The sequence below is a fragment of the Melozone crissalis genome, unplaced genomic scaffold (assembly GCF_028551555.1).
Source record: "Melozone crissalis strain CALT ecotype California unplaced genomic scaffold, PUWL_Pcris_2 ptg000004l_1, whole genome shotgun sequence".
NCBI classification, from domain to species: Eukaryota; Metazoa; Chordata; class Aves; order Passeriformes; family Passerellidae; genus Melozone; species Melozone crissalis.
This window is the reverse complement of record NW_026535782.1, coordinates 16,308,818-16,326,354: the sequence shown is the minus strand read 5'-3', so window position 1 is coordinate 16,326,354 and position 17,537 is coordinate 16,308,818. Positions and strand designations below refer to the sequence as shown.

The following is a 17,537-nucleotide window of genomic DNA, read 5'->3' as shown; positions in this document are numbered from 1 at the left end:
CTGGCCTCAAGGGCACACTGCCAGCTCACAGTCAAATTGTCATCCACCAAGACTCCAAGGTCCTTCTCTGCTAAGCTGCTCTCTAGAAGGTCAGCCCCCCCAAAACAACCACAACAGCAACAACCATGTTAATTCACTTGGCTCTCATTTGTAGACTCCATCCCCTGTAAGGCAGAATGTGATCACTTCAAGTATAAAAATCTGTATACAAATAATGTGTGTGTATTGAATGGCTTAATACAAACTGAAGGTGTTTCACAGGAGCAACAGGAAGTCCTACTGTAGGATGCAGGGGCTGCTGGTCACAATAGTGTTTCAATAAAGAAGAACTTCCCCAGAGGGTGCTGGACACAATAGTAATTCAATAAAGAAGAACTTCTAGAACTTCTCCTTTTTAGAAGTACAGTTGTGTTAAAATGTCACCTATTAGCAGCAATAAGAAAGCGACTCCCTTTCCTTGGAAAGGGAGTCCCAGGTTGCACTAGACACTTTGGAGTACTTTGCTCTGATTGAGACAAAGGGCTGTGCTGGAGCACTGGTTTTGCTATGTGTTACATTGTATTACTGATAGCCTTCTAAGGTCCATCAGGTTGTAGAGTGGATCCTCTGGACATCATTTGCCGGTGGATAACTGCTCAACCTCATGACATGAATTTTTAGGTATCCCAGAGGAGAAACTAATAGATATTGCTGGCAGGATGGTTTTCTTGACATTCAAAAGCTGTTGCTGTGCACAAGCATATATAAATAGCTTAATGTTGTCAAGATAATAAAACTGCTTCACACGGTGATACAGATGTATTATTTCTTACTCTGTAGTCTCTGCATTTAGCACTTCCCTCATCAAAGTATTTTATAATTATTTGGCTAAAGATGTTCTGCAGAGGGTTGCCCTAGTAGCCTACTTAGTTATACTCCATTTTTCTCTCTAGAGGTAGTTTGAAGCTCCTCTCAGGACCAGATTGACTAGAACTGACACATCCCCAGATGTCTCCAGTTACAGATGTGCACACACCACTCTAGTTGACATCACTCTTGCCCTTCCTTGAGCAGCTATGATGTCTGTGTTTACAAGCCTGCAGACAAGCATGCCTGGGTGAATAGCACATTTGTAGGTAGCAGTCTTTGGCTGTCATATAAGCTGGAGTTTTCTGCCAGTGGTTGAAAGCCAAAGGAATGGCTGGCCAAACAGATGGGTAGGTGGCAAATTTGACTTTATTCCACACAAGCTCCATCTTGAGCTTTCCATGACACTGGCACACAGATTGAAGAAATCTGAGTTCCTTAGTTGGTTTTTATTTCTACACAGACAGATACTGTCTTTGAAGCAATTTTTGTTGTACATGTTTGGCTTCAAATTAAAAATCCCTATTGTCTCCTAATACTCCACAATGGTTTAATGGTTTTGGCATTTCCTTCTCTACAGCCCTGATACCTTGTCTGCTCTGCCTTTATTTAAAAATGAACAACCCTGAATACCCCCCTTCCTCCCCTCCAAACATACATGATCACTCTAACAGCTATCCATTGCTTCATTTAACGCTACAATTTAGGCTAGATTTATTGTTTCACTTTGATCATTTCTGCTAATATCCCTTTAGTTGGTTTACAGTCTTTTTCTTCCTATCCTTCTAGGCAGTCTTGTAGTGTTTTGAATTTTTTTTCCTTCATCAGGAAATAGAAAATATTTTTTTCTTCGGTAAGTGCTGCTTTAGCAGCATAGATAAGCATTAGCTGGTCCCAGTGGGCTATTTTAATGCTTTCTAACCTCTTCTTTCACTGATGTATATCCTGCAGCAGCAGTGCTTCAACTGTGAAGGAAAGTTCCTTTTATTAGGGGAAGAGAAAATGTTGTGCTTTTACTGTTGCCAAGATTACTTATATAAGGAGATACAAAAAGAATCTCCCAAGGAGACATTAAAACGCAACTTTCTAAATGTCACTCACCCTCTACATCAGGGATGCTGAAGAATTAAAATAATACAGGGTAAAGAAAAGGACTAAATTTAAAAGTACAGCTGTGAAAAAGAATGGTGCTCTTACAGATTATTTTTATTGACTTTTTTTTTTAATCTATGACATGATCTTAATATGGTTTATACTACTGTAGGCAGAAGATCTGAGAACACTTAAACACAAGTTTAAGTAGAATAAAATCTGCGTCAGAATGGTAGTCCTCAAAGTGAGGTGTTGGTCTTCTGGAAAGCAACATAATGAAAAAAAATCCTTTAGAACATTCTTTTTTCTGCCTGCCTGCACAGCAGTGTGAAAAAGAGAAAAAAAAAATCAGTAAAAGTTTTAAATGAGCTAGGTATTTCACTTTTGCAGTTCAGAAGAGAAGCACACATCCTATAAGTGCACCCAATATGTAATAGCAGATGCTGTGGAACCTCAGTAAAACCATATGTTCTGCCTACAGAAGCAGTTTTGGCAGTCACTTAATGCACAAGATTTTTTTCCAACATGAACCATTTGGACCAATCTCTCACAGATCCCCCAGTCGCACAGTGCACCTTCCAAGCATTGTTTGTGAGGAGGTGATGTCTGGCAACTGAGCCTTTGAATACCATGTGTGTCTGGTCTGAAAAGGGTGACTGCTCTCTTTTTAGCAGAAGATAACACAGAGCATGATTAAATTAATTCTATTAGCTTACTTGTAAAATAATTAGTTCCACCTTCTGGAAATATGAACTATATAATTATGAATTCTCCTTCAAAGTTAAGAAGAGTTTAAGTGATATTAATGAGGAAATAAATAAAAGAATTTGCAGTGGTATTAAAATCTCAGTAAAATACAATTAGGCAAGGCTAAAAATAGTGTACTATGCTTAGGGATGAAAATAGTAAATATACTCCTTTATTCAAAAGTACTAGTTAAAGAACATGAAGACAGCTGGCACAGTACTGATGGGAATAATGGGTAAGAAGCTTGCTGTCTCCTATCCTATACCTGTCATTATGAATGACAGAACATTTTTACCTGTGAAAGGAAGAATGGATATTTTTGTCAAATGTTCCTGACATGCTACATTCTGCCCAGATTTAAATCATAGTTCAAGCTATAGAACAAGGAATTCAGAATTGATTTAAAATTGTTAAACTGTCTAAAATACATATCTGATAAGTCTGTCAGAGCTAGGACATTGGGATGAAATTTTCTTTTGTAGAGAAGGGCTTTTCACCCAGCTGGCTTCCCAGCAGACATTAGGCAGTGTGTAGTGGTATGGCCCCTTGGGCAGTTATGGGGAATCTCTGTCCATAAAAACATTCACAGCTCTTGATGAAGCCAAGAAAAACCTGCATTTCTAATGACTGTATTTGACTATATGACTGTATTTCTATAAAGCTAAGATTTCTGCAGACAAAGGTACCATCAAACACCAATTAAAATGACTGCATGGTCATTGTGGGATTTACTATTTTCAGTCAGACAGGGAGAAAATTGTCAGCCTGATTCAAGCCTGACTGAAAATTGTCAGCCTGATTCTTCCTGTTTGTATCACCAAGAAGAGCTGGCATATATATACATATATGAACATGATGATGACCATGCACACTGGTTGAGATGGAAATAAGAATTGATAGGCTTGTGTGTTAGCATGCTTTTTAGAACTTCTGTCACAACTGTTTTTCAAGATCCTGAGATATAAACTATGATCCAAGTATTCCCTTGCATTTGCTCCCATATAGAAAATCTGCCTAACAGCACTTCAATTGGGATTGAAGAGCAAAAAGGAATTGTAACTTATACGTCAAGGAGAAGCACTTTTCAGAAAGAATATAAAAGCAGTAAAACAAAGATGCACAAAGGGTTTTACATGATACCACTAAACAGAAATCTATTTCTGAGAATATAGATTAGAGAACAAATGTTGTTTACAGGAACAAGCTTTTGTAAAACAAGGAATCTAATTAATTCATTAGTAGGACTGGGGCACTTAGATATCTGAATGTAAAGGGAAGTCACATCTTCTTCAAGTAAGGATCTGAAACTTTTTTCCTGAACAGGAGAAAAATAGGACATTTTGAAGACTTAAGGACTGCCAGCATGAACAACATTCTCTGACAGTATGTTAGGAATTACAGCCTCTAAAGAATGGACTTTAATGTTAACCCAAACAAGCTGTGTGTTAGAGGCCAAGAAGCAGATAGAGAAGAGAAACTTGACAAAATCAGAGTTAGGCTTGCAAATGGCTCAAAAGCTGGCCAAATGCTTGATCTTAATTTTCACTAAAAAGGCAGTGTTTAATCTGTGGACTTAAAAGTGGAACAGGAAGTAGAAATGGGATTTATAATATCTGAGGTAGAAATTACATGAAAACCAGCTAGAATCCTGGTTTCCCTAAACTGTACCGTTTGTGGAGGGACACACACCTGTGACCACCTGTGAGTCAGTTCATCTAAAATCAGAATCTTCAGCTAGGGGAGATTTGGTTCTGCAGCTGGACATCTCCCTGAAACGTGTGCAACCAGACTGGAACAATGCCATCTATACCAGGTAGAGCAGACCTCACATCCAAGTGTTGAGGAAGAACTGGCCAAGAAGCTGGAAACCTTATAATGGCCACCTCAAATAAATAAACAAGCAGGAAGTGGTGGTGGCATGTGATAAAATAACAACTGTCAATTTTTGGTTGAGAAGGAGAAATGAGAAGTCATTGATACCACCATCAGTTTGTTAGTGTATAGCAACAGTCTTTAGAAACTGTTTTTAAGAACTAGTTAAAAATGTGATGGTTATAGATTAGAATTACTTAGGTTTGCTGACATTAGGGTTGCATCGCACTACCCTCATAACTGTGAGTGCTGATTTATTTTCCAGACAGAAGTAATGTAATAGATCTCATTTGCCTTCAGGAAAGCATTGATTATGGCTCTCTTTCAGGAATTGTATAAATGAAGGATATCAGGATTATTACAAGAACTGTAAACTAGTTAATGAGTTGGTCAGAAAGGAAATGTCATTAAGCTGTATGTATTAACCTGTAGGGAGCCTACTCAACAAAGATTAGATTGCTGACTGAGCTCATTTTAATCTTTTTTAAATGCTCTCAACAAAGTAAAAGAGTGTTGAAGAAATCCACCAATGACACAAAGCTGAAAGGCAGTGTTGGTACAAAGGATCCTGGGACTTTAAATATATTAGGTGACCTCAAATGGCAGATATTAAATAGATTTCAGTAACAAAAGTGCAAAGGCTTGGATTTAGGGACTGCTAAGAATAACCTCAGCTATAAGTGAGGATCTTGTTTAGAAATGGCTAAAATGGAGGAAAGCTTGGCTGACCACCCCTCACTCAAAGGCTGACTGTAAGATGTGACTGTGAAGAAAATAGTGTATGATCCTAGCATGTGTTAATGCAAATATTCTTAGTATAGATAGGGAAGCAACAATGCATTTGTATAATGTCCTGGTAAAACACCTGTGCTTGTTTGTAAAACACAAAATGCTGTGTGCATTCTGGTAAGACAGGAAAGCTTGATTTGAACTGGGGAGTTTGGAGAACATATATTAAGAAGCTTAAACCCAGATTTTCTTTAGTCCTGGAGAACAAAGGGTGATAGGATCTAAGGTGTCCCTCCATAAACAAATGGGGAAAGCAGCTAACAAAAGGAGCTCTTTAGATTTTAAAATTAAAAAAGTTATAACAGCAAACTTGTCCATAAAGTAAAAAATATGTTTTCTGACCACCTGAGCAGTGAAGTTGTAAAGGAGATTGATTGCTCATTGACCCTTGACCCATTTAATAAAAAGATCAAGAGGATTCTTTCTAGTGCCATGTTCCTTTGAAAATGCTCCAAGACTGCTACTAGCAACTTCAGTCTAAAGTTCATGAACTACAAGACTTTATTATTTCACCTAATATATATAATTACTGATAAAAAATTCATTATCATGGAACTTCCTAGAATTTTTTTAGACTATAATTACTCATAAGTATTCAAATGTTACTGTTTAATGATCGTTCCTTTTTTATTTAATGATGCTGCTTTGCACTTTTCAAATCCCATGCAGTCTACCGATCTTTGGAGATCAGTCATTATTCAAAGAACTTCAGGTTTTGGGCAACCCCAAACCTTCCTGTAGGAAACAGTTTAAGTGACCCATGTTGTTTTCATGATTATACTTTGTTTTCCTAGATACAAGTCCTCACTTTTCAAAATATAATTTTTAAGGTAGAAAGATCTACTATGTCCATTTAAAAAGGAAGCAAGAGGAATCACATATTAGACCAAAGTCAGTTGTACAAGTGCAATGAAATCTAGAGCTCTAGACGAGAAGCAGCCTATCTTTGAAGATTATATCATGGTACATTAAAATTCTGGGTTACTCATGATAGTAGCTTACACAGAAAAAAAGATTCACTGTTCTGGCTAGGAATTAGGAGCAATTTAATTTCATTTGTTTTGATAGTTTAGTATGAATTACAATTAAAATACTGGTTTTTTTGATTTGCAGATGCGGTCTGTCGGACGAATATTTAAATTCATTGACATGCCAACAGAAGAGACAGAAAGCATTAAGCCACAGAAGAATAATCAGTTTTCAGATGGCCTTGTAATTGAAAACAGGCATGTGAAGGAAGAGAAGAACTGGCCATCTGGGGGTCAAATGACTGTGAAAGACCTTACAGCCAAATACGGTGAAGGTGGACCTGCTGTACTAGAAAACATTTCTTTTTCAATAAGTTCAGGACAGAGGGTAAGACACTGTTTTATTGTGGTTTCTTCTGACTTCTATTAAGCTTAAGTATAAAATTGTCATAAACCTATTTGATGACTAAAAAGGATTTTGAGTCCCGTAACATTTTCTAAATGAAATTGTTGCAAAATAAAATATCTTCTAAACTAACTGAAGAACAGAAATGATTTAGGATAAAATACATGTGCAACATTTTCCAAAGCTGTATTCCTGTGCCTGAAATCCTGCTGCTGTGGAGAGGGGAGCTTGCTGGTGAATGCAGGTGCTGGGGACAGGCTGACCCGACGGGGCAGGGCACAGAAGAATACAGGGTGCCGTGCCAAGGGTAACGCACCGCTGGCTGCGTCCGCTGGAGGGTGGAGGTGCTGTCTCACCCATGCCATGAGGGCTCTGTGCCACCCTCAATTATTGCACTGCACACCATAAACAGCTCTATCCTTACAGGACTGACAAACCTCTCTAATCCTCACGTGTGTTTGGGGCTGTGTTTAAGAAAGGGCTTTAGCTTCAGGACAGCGTTTAGGTAGAAGTTTAACACTTTGCTTCAAGTTCATGCTGAAAGCCCATCCTTGGTGGAATGGGAAGAAAGGTTTGTGATTTCCTGAGCTGAAGGCAAACAGAGGAAGAGGAGATTTTAACTGTCCCATGTAAATGAGAAAACAGGTTCAGTGACAGCTCCCTGGCCTTGACATGAGGCACATATTCACTCCTAATTTGGATAGCACCAGTCTTTGCCAGTTTTTTTAGCTTTGTCTGGGTTTACACAAACTGAATGCTTCATCTACTAAGTTTGAGGGCACAAAAATTTTGAACCCAGAGTTCCGACTTCCTGTAGCACCATCCTGAAGGCACTCTGCATTTGAAAGAGAGATACCTGTGACTCCTGGAAGATTTTCTGGTAGATTTTCTTCCTGGAAGATCCCTTGAAGCAGTAGAGTAAGGAAAATAAAAGACACTTTTGTACTGTACAGAGAGGGGGAGAGAGCAGTAAAAACAAAAATCCTTTTCTCGAGGGCTGTGATTCAAGTTTTGTGATCAACCCTGGACTCAGATGCTCCTTAAACAGGAAAGAATTTGTCTCTACTGCATAGGTAGTGCACCAAGAAGGAAACAGGAGTTCTCCTCTGCTGAGGAATGGAATGGAATGGAATGGAATGGAATGGAATGGAATGGAATGGAATGGAATGGAATGGAACACTCATCTAGTCCCACTCCCTTACCACTTAATAGCTGTCCAGAAGTTTAAGCGTATTATCAAGGGCCTTTAAGACTTACAGGCTTGAGGCATCAATGACCTCTCTAGGAAGCCTGTTCCAGTGTTTGACCACCATGTTAGTAAAGAAATGCTTCCCAATGTCCAGTCTGACCCTCCCCAGTGCAGCTTTAAACTCTTTCCAAATGTTCTGTCACTGGATCCCAGGGATAAGAGATCAGTTGCCCCTCAGCCTCCTCTCCAAACTAGACAAGCCCATCTTCCTGTTCACTCATCACAGGACATTCCTTTCAGCCCTTTCACCAGCTTTGTTGCCCTCCTCTGGACGCATTCACCTCCACATCCTCCTTAAACTGCAGAGCCCAGCACTGCACACAGCACTCCCAATGAGGCTGGTCCAAAGCTGAATAGAGTGGGATAATCGTCCCTTTTGCCCAGCTGGTGCTGATGCTGTGTTTGATCAGCCCAGGATGGGCTTTGCCCTCTCGGCTGCCTGGGCACACAGAGCTGACTCTCATTGATCCTGCTGGCAGCAGCCCCCTCTGATCCCTCTCTGCAGGGCTGCTCTGCAGCCACTCCTCTCCCAGTTTATACTTGTGCCTGGCATTGCTCCATCCCAGGTGCAGAATCTGACATTTGGATTGTTCAATTGCAGTTAAATACTGCTCAGTGTTCCAAACGATCAGATTTCTCTGCAAGGCCTCGAGTCCTCAAGAGAGTCAACAGCATTTCCAGTTTGGTGTCATCAGCAGCTTTGCTCATGGTGCAATTGACTCCTGCATCCAGATCATTGCTGAATACATGGAAGAGAACTGTCCCTAGGATTGAGCCCTGAGGAGTACTGCTGATGGCAGTCACCAGCCAGAGGTAGCCCCATTCACTACAAGCCTTCAGCCACTCTTCAGTATGGTCACACTACAAAAGCAGCCCACACTCAGACAGGACAATGTTAGCTGTGTAAACCCAGATGTTGGAAAAGCAGCATCTTGGAGTTGGTTGGTGGTTACTGTAGATATTTGCTTTTTCTGGCAATAGGTTGGCTCCCCTACAAGGGAAACACAACTTTTACAAAACCTCAAAACCTATATTACTATGTTTCTTCACACCTTAGAGATAAGAAAAATCAGCATCAACTGGGCAGGTAGAGGACTTGCACCGATGCTTAGAGGTGTCCAATGGGATGATGTCTGCTGTAACCACTGCCTCTGCCCCAAGCTACCCCACTAATCAGAGTTAGGCCCTTTATTTTCAATCATATGAGAATGGAGTAGCTTACTACGGTGATCCAAATGCACTCCCTACTTAGTTTTTGGTTTCTGGATATGATTTTGCTGATGAGGGCTTCATGGCAAAGTGAAGGGAAAAGGCACAAAGAGCTGGGCTGATCAATGCAAGATAATAGACAAGCAAATTTCTGTCCTTCAGCTAAGGGTAGGCTAAAATATTTTTCATCTAGTTAATTCTAAAAAAAGAAAGAATAGTCTCCCCAGTGTTTGATTCTGCCCTTGCTGTAGGCTTTTATCATTCCCACATAAATGATGTTTGCTATCCCATTGAGATCCATCTGGACTGTTCTTCACTTCTGAGACCTCTAAGGCTTTTGCCTTAGTCTGTGATTAATATGTGAAGAGTATTAAATGTTTGCTTGTATAATTTGCATTGCAGGTGGGCCTTTTAGGAAGAACAGGTTCAGGAAAAAGCACTTTACTTTTTGCATTTTTAAGACTGCTGAATACAGAAGGGGATATCCAGATTGATGGAGTCTCCTGGAACACGGTCAGCGTGCAGCAATGGAGAAAAGCATTTGGAGTGATTCCTCAGGTAATAAGATTATTGAATATTTTTTTGTGCCTTTATTTTCATTGGTTCTATATCTGTATGCACGTGTATGCTTTGAAGATGTTTGTTATTGTATGCTGAGAAAAAAAACAAACCATAGATTTTGTGAAAAGGGGAGTGGCATGGACAGATGGAAGGATGCAAACTTTGAATTTTTAGGGTTTCTCTTCCTCTCCCCAAGAACTCTTCTAGAAATGGGAAGGTACAGCGGGCTCAAACAGAAGTATTTCCAGCCTGCTTATCCCTGCCTCTCTGAGCCAGTTTGCATTTTGATTCAGGATAAGATAGTGCCACCTGAAGAAAAAAAATGCAATCAGTGTTCTCAGCTACTGTTTTCTGAAGGTCTACATCACATATTATGGTTAACATGTGGACACTGCACCTTGTGTGCTTTCCCTGGCAGACTGGTAGCAAACATGTAAACCTAGGGCTTCTGAGTCTCTTGCCAATGTTCCTGCCACTGCACAGCATCTTGTATCAGTTACAGCTGTGGAGTATTTGTCTGAAAAATGAACATAATTGTCTGCATACAGTAACACTAAAATGTGATTGCTCACTGCAAAGGTAGAAATGAAAACTGATGGAATGAACTGCAGAATTTTAACTCCTTTGTACTTTTGATGTCTATCCTTACCAACAACACTGATACATGAGTCACACATATTGACCATCTCTTCTTTGACAGTTATACATCAAATAGTTCTTCAGTTTCCAGACATACACAATGTCCTCCATAACAGTATTAATTCCTTTGGAAATCCTCTGACTGTGGCAGACTAATTCAAGTAACACTTGATGGCAATCTTACCAATGAGTCGCTCGTTGTATCAGGCTGCAGTGGGAGACCGACTGCAGATCAGCCTGCCACACTGGGAGGGGCCAGGCAGCCTGTCCTGCCTTTATCCATCCATCCATCCTTGAGAGTGGCCACTAGCACCAGAGACTGAAAAATATGGTTTGATCCCCAGTCACCTTGGATGACCTGCTCTTTGACACACCCACAAAGGAGTGGGCCAACCAAGGTGCCCAAGCAGCCCTTTTTAGCTGTTAGCTGTCAAACCCTAATTGGGCAACTCCCCATCCCGCCCCCACAGTAAAGCTGTTTCCATCTTGTTGCTGTAAAGATTTGATTTGGTCCCTGATAGTTTCCCATCTGAGAAAGGTCGTTTTTGTCTTAGAAATCTGGTGATTGTATGTGCAGTATAAAGCTGTTGTTGCAGTGACTACATGAGGCACTTTAAAATAGTAGGAGAGACTCTGGGACAGACAGACAGTTAAAAATAAAAATGCCCTGAGTTTTACAGCTTGGGTCACTGTTAAAAGACACTGAAATATTCATGCTGGAAGAAAAATGGCCTTGATTTTGCAAACACAAGAAGGACTCAGAATTCAATTTTTCAATGGGATAATCAGTTTTGATAACTTCCCTCTTCCCTTTCAAATATGTTATTCCATGGTAGCCCAAGTGCCATTTATTTAGAGTAGGCATACAAAGGAGACACAACTTTCTTTTCTTTGTGCATTTCATGCTCTGAAATTTTCTGGAGGCAGCAATTTTTTAGCACTTTGACCTTGTCAAAACAGACCCTTTCTTCCCTGCCACGTTACACCCGTAACAAACCAAGCCTAACAGAGCAGTGTTGAGTCCACGTGTTGCATTAATTTTTTACCTGAGCTCTGCCAGTCACACACTGCCTGCAGAGCTGAGGCTTGCTTGGCAAGCTGCCATTTGATAACTGACCTCTTGTCACCACTTCTGTCCTCTCTTCAACATTTTCATATCTATCTATTCCTTTAAACTTTTATTTCTTTATTGCAGCTGGTTCAGTTCTGCAGAGTGATTGTTGCTTGTGAGTATGAAAATATGTCCCCCATTCAGATCACGGCAGCTGTGCAGTGAATTGCATGTGCAGCTGTTTGTATTTAGTTTAGAGGACAGGTATGTTGTACAGCTGTCTTCTGAAGCATGGCTGTACAGGATGAAGAATGCTTTTACCAGTAAGGTATGTCTGCACTGGAAAATTTTCCTATAGAGCCAAGTATACATTTCTGTATTGGAAGGGGCTTCCTTATCTCTCTCATAGTCATCTTTTTGTTCTCAGACTTTTGCCCTTTGGGATGTGGTTGCCCACCAGAATTTCTGTTTTCCATCTCCAGCTGTCCTTGGGAATGCATGGACTGAGAAGTAATCTGAATGCTTGGTAACAAGCAGTCTCATTGTCTCAGTGAAAATATGAGGGATAATTCTTGTAGCTGAGCACTCACTATAGAGTCACTAATGGTATAGAAAATATCATTCTGCAACCATCAGCAAAATGCAAGAGACATTTATTACATGAGTATATAACTTGCCCTTCTGCTAGTGAGGTGCATTGTTAGTTCATTGTTAAAATTACACATTTAGTTCACATTTGGAAGTCCCTGATACATGGATCAATGCCAAATAATCCCAGCCCTCCATTCTCTCTAAGGTCATGAGAGTTGCCAGCCTGTTTGCATGCTTCAACTCACAGCACTTGTCCCAAAGCCTTGGCAAAGAACTGCACATTATGCCTCAAAAGTTCCCACATTCAGAACAAAATGAAGTTTTCAGCAGCACTTTCCCAGCAGGAAGGAGAAATTGCATATGCCACCCTGCCTTTCCCAGCAGAACAAAGGGAGCCTTTTGTTCTTTGCTATTCACCTAAAGCTTCAGAATGGAAAAAAAGTTGCCTTTCCTTTCCTGGGAGGCTCTCCTACAGCAAGACCTGGATATTCACTGTCTCCAGGAGAGGCTTCGCCAACAAAAGGAGAATGGAGTTCTACCTGAGGCATGCTTCCTCCTGAAAATTTTCCAACACTCTCCTTCACTTCGTTAACCCTAAGTTTCCCAATTTAGTAGAAAATAAGTGCTTTTCCAGTGTGGGAACTTCACTAAAGCACCACCACATGGCACACAGAGTCCTAAGACTCTGCTCTCTTCTCCATGCAGGCTGTGCTGGAATGACCTGCAGGGTGCTCAGGGATCACACTGAGCAGAAACAAAGGTAAACCCCTTGTTTCTTTTAGTATCTCAAATCTGGCTGCCATGCCTTGTAGAGGTGTGAAGGGTTAAATGATATAAAACATATTTCCTGAAGCACTCACAAGGAAGTTCCTTGCTGTAGCTTCTCACATGGCTGTGCTGCTGAAGCCCAGCCTGCCCAACACTGCTCCTACAGGCTGTTTGTCCTTCTCCCAGAAACAATTGCTCCACTCACACCAGGCTGTACTTTTGCACCCATCATCTCTTCTTCCTGGACAGGCCTTTCTGATGATTCTCCTGCAGGTATTTGCCCACCACAATTCCAGAGTGAGGATTTCCAGCTGAATTTGGTTTCAACACAGTAAGGCTTTAAAGTCTGGTCCTCATGCAGATTGCATCCTGAAGTATTTAATGGAGTCAGTTTGAGGACATGCCTTCAGAAATTTGTGTTTGAGTGGAGAACAGGAGACCTGCAGTTGATTTCCAGTTAAAACAAGTGATGAGACACCTGAGGGATGGAATGGAATGGAGCAGTCATCTAGTCCCACTACCTTACCACTTAATAGCTGTCCAGAAGCTGTCCATGAGGTGCTGCTAGCTCTGAGGAAGGGCATGACTTCTGATGTTTTATTTAGTGTTATTCCATGCATCCTGGTGGATCTCACAGTTTTCTATATGTAAATACTCCATATAGAGTTAAAATCAAGCTCAACATGGAGAAAAACTTTTCTAGAGTTTGCAGGACTGCCAGCTGACAAAAAAAAATTTGCTTTGCTCCTTTATTTTACTGAAGAAGTGAAATTTTGCAACTTTTATCTTTGTGGTTCCAGTTTTTCAGCAGCTGTCACATTCTGTTCATTGTATAGGTCTGTCTGTCTGTCCATCCGTCTGTCTGCCTGTCTGTCTGTCTCCAGCACTATTTCCCATACCCTTCAGGCCTGCTTACTTTTGGAGGTCATAGCTGCTTCGTGGTGTGCCAGCACACTCCTGCCTGGTGCAGCTGCTCAGCAGGGCCACTTACCACAGAGGGTCCTGCAGGGCACTGGGATGAGGCAGCATCACCATGGTGGGGAGTGCCTGCTGCATCAGAGCCGTGCACAGAGCAGCTGGGGGGGTTAATTAACAACCCCTCATGCTCATTCTGGGCAGTACAGTACAGGTTCAACCCATACATCATAGGTTCAGTGTTACCAGGGGCACAGCACTTGTATTTACCAGAAAGCTCTATGGGAGGCAGTTGTTTTGTCCCTAAAGGACGCTCATGAAAACAAATCCTCTAACTTTGCATCTGGTGCTAAAGCATTCACACAGTAACTTGATTTTACTTCGTGTTGATATTGCTGCTATAACACAGGCACATTTGTCCTCCAGCCCTGGGGCATGTAGGAGTAAGAGTCCATGGGTCTTGCTGAGGACCTGCACACAGGTTGCAGCAGCAGCTTCTCACAGCTAGGATACTCTTCCTCCTTAGCAGCCTCTTGTCAGCTGATCCTTAACTCTTCTGTGAGCCTTTCCTGAGGTACTCTGGGGTCTTGATTCTCCACATACCACATAAATTGCTTAGGAATCTTATTGCCCCCACACACCAATACACAGAGGCTGTAGCCACTAATGGGGATTAATGCCCTTCAGAAGGGTTGATTTGCAATATTTGGGGTGGTCAGAACATAAACATGACCATATTTATGTTTCTGAATGTTTTGCTTGTGGGTGGATGTCAGGTCTAAGAAACTGTTTGTTGTATAATCACACCTACTGTCATCCTGTGGGAATTTTAACAAGTGACCAAGAAGGAAATTATTCCAGATTTGCTGCCAGTCTACCCAGCCATCGATTCACTCTTCCAATGCTCTCCTTATTTCTGCTTCTTCCATATTTATGAACAATGTAAGTCCTTCATATTCACTTTTGGGTGTTTTTGTTTCACTTTAGACTTCAAATATTTATAATGTGGAGGGATTTGTTTCTGCTTCTCTTCAAGCAGACCCTTAACTGCGCAGGTCACTCATATGGTATTTACTTAAGTGAACCCTATATGGTTTCTAATGAACTGGGAGGAAGGAGGTGTTGAAACGGAGAGAGAAGTACCAGAATTCAGGACAATGAAATATTTACTTTGTGGGGATGAAAATCCAACCCTGCTTTTGGGAATAGCTTGCTTTTAGTACCCTGCTTCTTGAAAGAATAACTCTTATAATAGTTGCTGCTATTTCTAATAACTCTTATAATAGTTGCTGCTATTTCTAATAACTCTTGAAAGCAGAGTTATTAGAAATAGCAGCAACTTCAGAGGAAAGTTGTACCCCTATTGGTCTGCCTGGTGCACTTCAGCAGGAATGTTTTTCAGCCCTATCTTCTTTAGAACTGGTTTGTTCAGTTAACTATTCTTTAGCACTGAGAAATGAAAACATGCATTCCATTAGTTAAATGTATGGGGCTCAGAGTGTGAGCAAACCCACGTCTGACACTGTTTCCACAGCACTGCTATTTCCACCACACCCACTCCTTGGAAGAACCTAATCCTGCTGCAAATATGTCACCCCACTCATGCCACCTAACCGGTGCAGGGCATGGGAAAAGGACTGTGCTGTACTTCACTGAAGCTTTCACTGTTATTAACAATAACAATTATAAGGGACTCTTTCCCCTTTGTCCCTACAAAAATTACTTCAGTGATTAATTTTTAGCTGAGTGTGGTTCTGCAGCTCTGTCAGTGTATTGTTTGCCATGTGTTGAAGGTATCATTGCACTTAAATCCACCCCATTGAGTGCACAGCACCACAGTGCAGCTGCTTTTCTCCTCTGGTTTCTTGAATTAGTTATTTCCTTCTCTTTTAAACCAAATACATTGGCAATAGCATGCATATCTTAATCTAGCAAATTAATTAATGTAATTTCTTTTCCTCTGCAATGTTTACACTTTTAATTAATAATAATTAAATGATTAATGTAAATGCGTGTATAAATCACTTTGAAATCTGATGAAAGAATGCCAAGTTCCCAGGTTGGGTCAGATGGAAATCATGGCAGACAGGCCAAACTCTGGGAGAGCACTTGCTAAGTGTATTCTCTCTCATTTTCTGTTGGTACAGCTAGTCCTCCTCTGCTTTTGGTAGTGTTTGACTACCAAGACTCCAGGAACTTACGTGGCTATGAATCACTGGCATTTCAACATATTTTCTCTAAATAAATACTTTGTCTAGAAAGACAGGAGAAAATAATTGTCTCAATTTTTTCCCCTTGGTATTTGTTGCGTACGTACACAGAAAGAGCAAGCAAATGGTAATATTTCTCAATAAGGCACTTAAATTCTTTGAGAGCAAGTTCTCCCTGCTACAAGCAGTGGGTGTATCTTACAGCATAGAAAAAACCAGTTTCTTAAATGTCCTACGGCCTCAGTGTCCCTTGAAGAATCTAATTTCTCTCAGAATCCACCCCATGTAAAAAGAGATTCAACAAATATTTAATTTTGTCTGAGTCACTGCTTCTTGAGCTACAAAATATGTATCTAAGGTATGATGCCCGAAATCTGCTTGCCTGAACTGATGGGGGAAGCAGAATGGAGTAGCAAACTTCAGCTGGAGAAGGGCGTGTTCTCTCTCAGAGCCAGGAAATGTGCATCCTCTTCCTCTCCTGCACTGGAACGGGGGCAGGGGCAGAGCAGGAGCCAGCACAGCCCGCGGTGTCCGGCGGGGAAACTCACCCAGGGGGCTGGGGCTGCTGCAGCCGTGTGACAGCGGGACACAGGGATGGGGACATGGGGAAATGCCAGGGAGCAGAATGATGCTGAGATGTGCGTTTGGCTACAATTTATTAGCAAATGAAATTCATTGATGAAAAACAGCTTAGGACAACGCCCCTGAATTTTGACAATAATAAGCAATAATAAGTGTGCTGGTTTGACCAGCCTATGGCGCAAGAAGGACTCCTCTCCTCTTCATGAACTGAAGCTTGAGTATTTTAAAGGGTGGTGCCGGACTGAGAGTTGGTGATTTTGGGGGAATGTATTGCATTGGGAAATTTGGTGGGGGAGGAGGAAGAAAGAGCTTTTGTAAGGTTTTTTTCATTTTTTCCCTTATGGTTTTTTTTTTTCTTTCTTCTTTCCTTGTAGTTTAGTTAATAAAGTTTTCTTTATTTCTAAGCTGGAACCTGCTTTGCTTATTCCTGGTGGCATCTCACAGCAGACACCAGGGAGAGGGTATTCTCATGGGAGCACTGGCTCTGTGCCAGGCCTAAACCATGACATTAAGCAATAGTTTTTCCTCTCTAAGAAAAATTGTGGAAACACACACTTTAGGTTTATAATTTTCTTTTGGTATGTTTGAATGTGTTTCACATAGTCAAGAATCAAAAATAGTTTTAAAATGTTTATTTCAAAATGAAAATGCAGGAAGTGTTTTATTCTGAAAACTGCTGCAGTCTGGGGTTTGCTGGTTTTCAGGCAAGTTTGGCTAAGATTTTGTAAAATAATTGCCAAAATCTTAATAAATAAGCATTTTCAAAATCACTTTTTTTGGAAAAGCATTTAAAAAAATTAATAACCTGCAGTTAGCTCTATTTGGTAATTGTAGAAGGTTATTCTTTTGTCTGTATGCTTCACAATTTCCAATGTTTTATACAATGTTTCAGGTTATCTATCTACCTGTGTCTGTATGTCTTTTTTCTTGCAGAAAGTGTTCATATTTTCTGGAAGTTTTCGGATGAATTTGGATCCTTATGGGCAGTGGAATGATGAAGAAATATGGAAAGTTGCAGAGGAGGTAAAGCTGTTCAGTGTCA

The 17,537-nt window shown here is 40.8% G+C and overlaps 1 protein-coding gene across 1 annotated transcript in view; it reads left to right on the top strand.

The window, feature by feature from the left end:
* Positions 1-17,537, top strand: part of CFTR (CF transmembrane conductance regulator) — an 87,582-nt gene that overhangs the window by 65,326 nt on the left and 4,719 nt on the right. Inside the window, exons 22-24 of the mRNA XM_054277779.1 lie at positions 6,460-6,702; positions 9,581-9,736; positions 17,429-17,518. Of these exons, the coding sequence (XP_054133754.1) occupies positions 6,460-6,702; positions 9,581-9,736; positions 17,429-17,518 (489 nt within the window). The remainder of the gene's footprint in view (positions 1-6,459; positions 6,703-9,580; positions 9,737-17,428; positions 17,519-17,537) is intronic.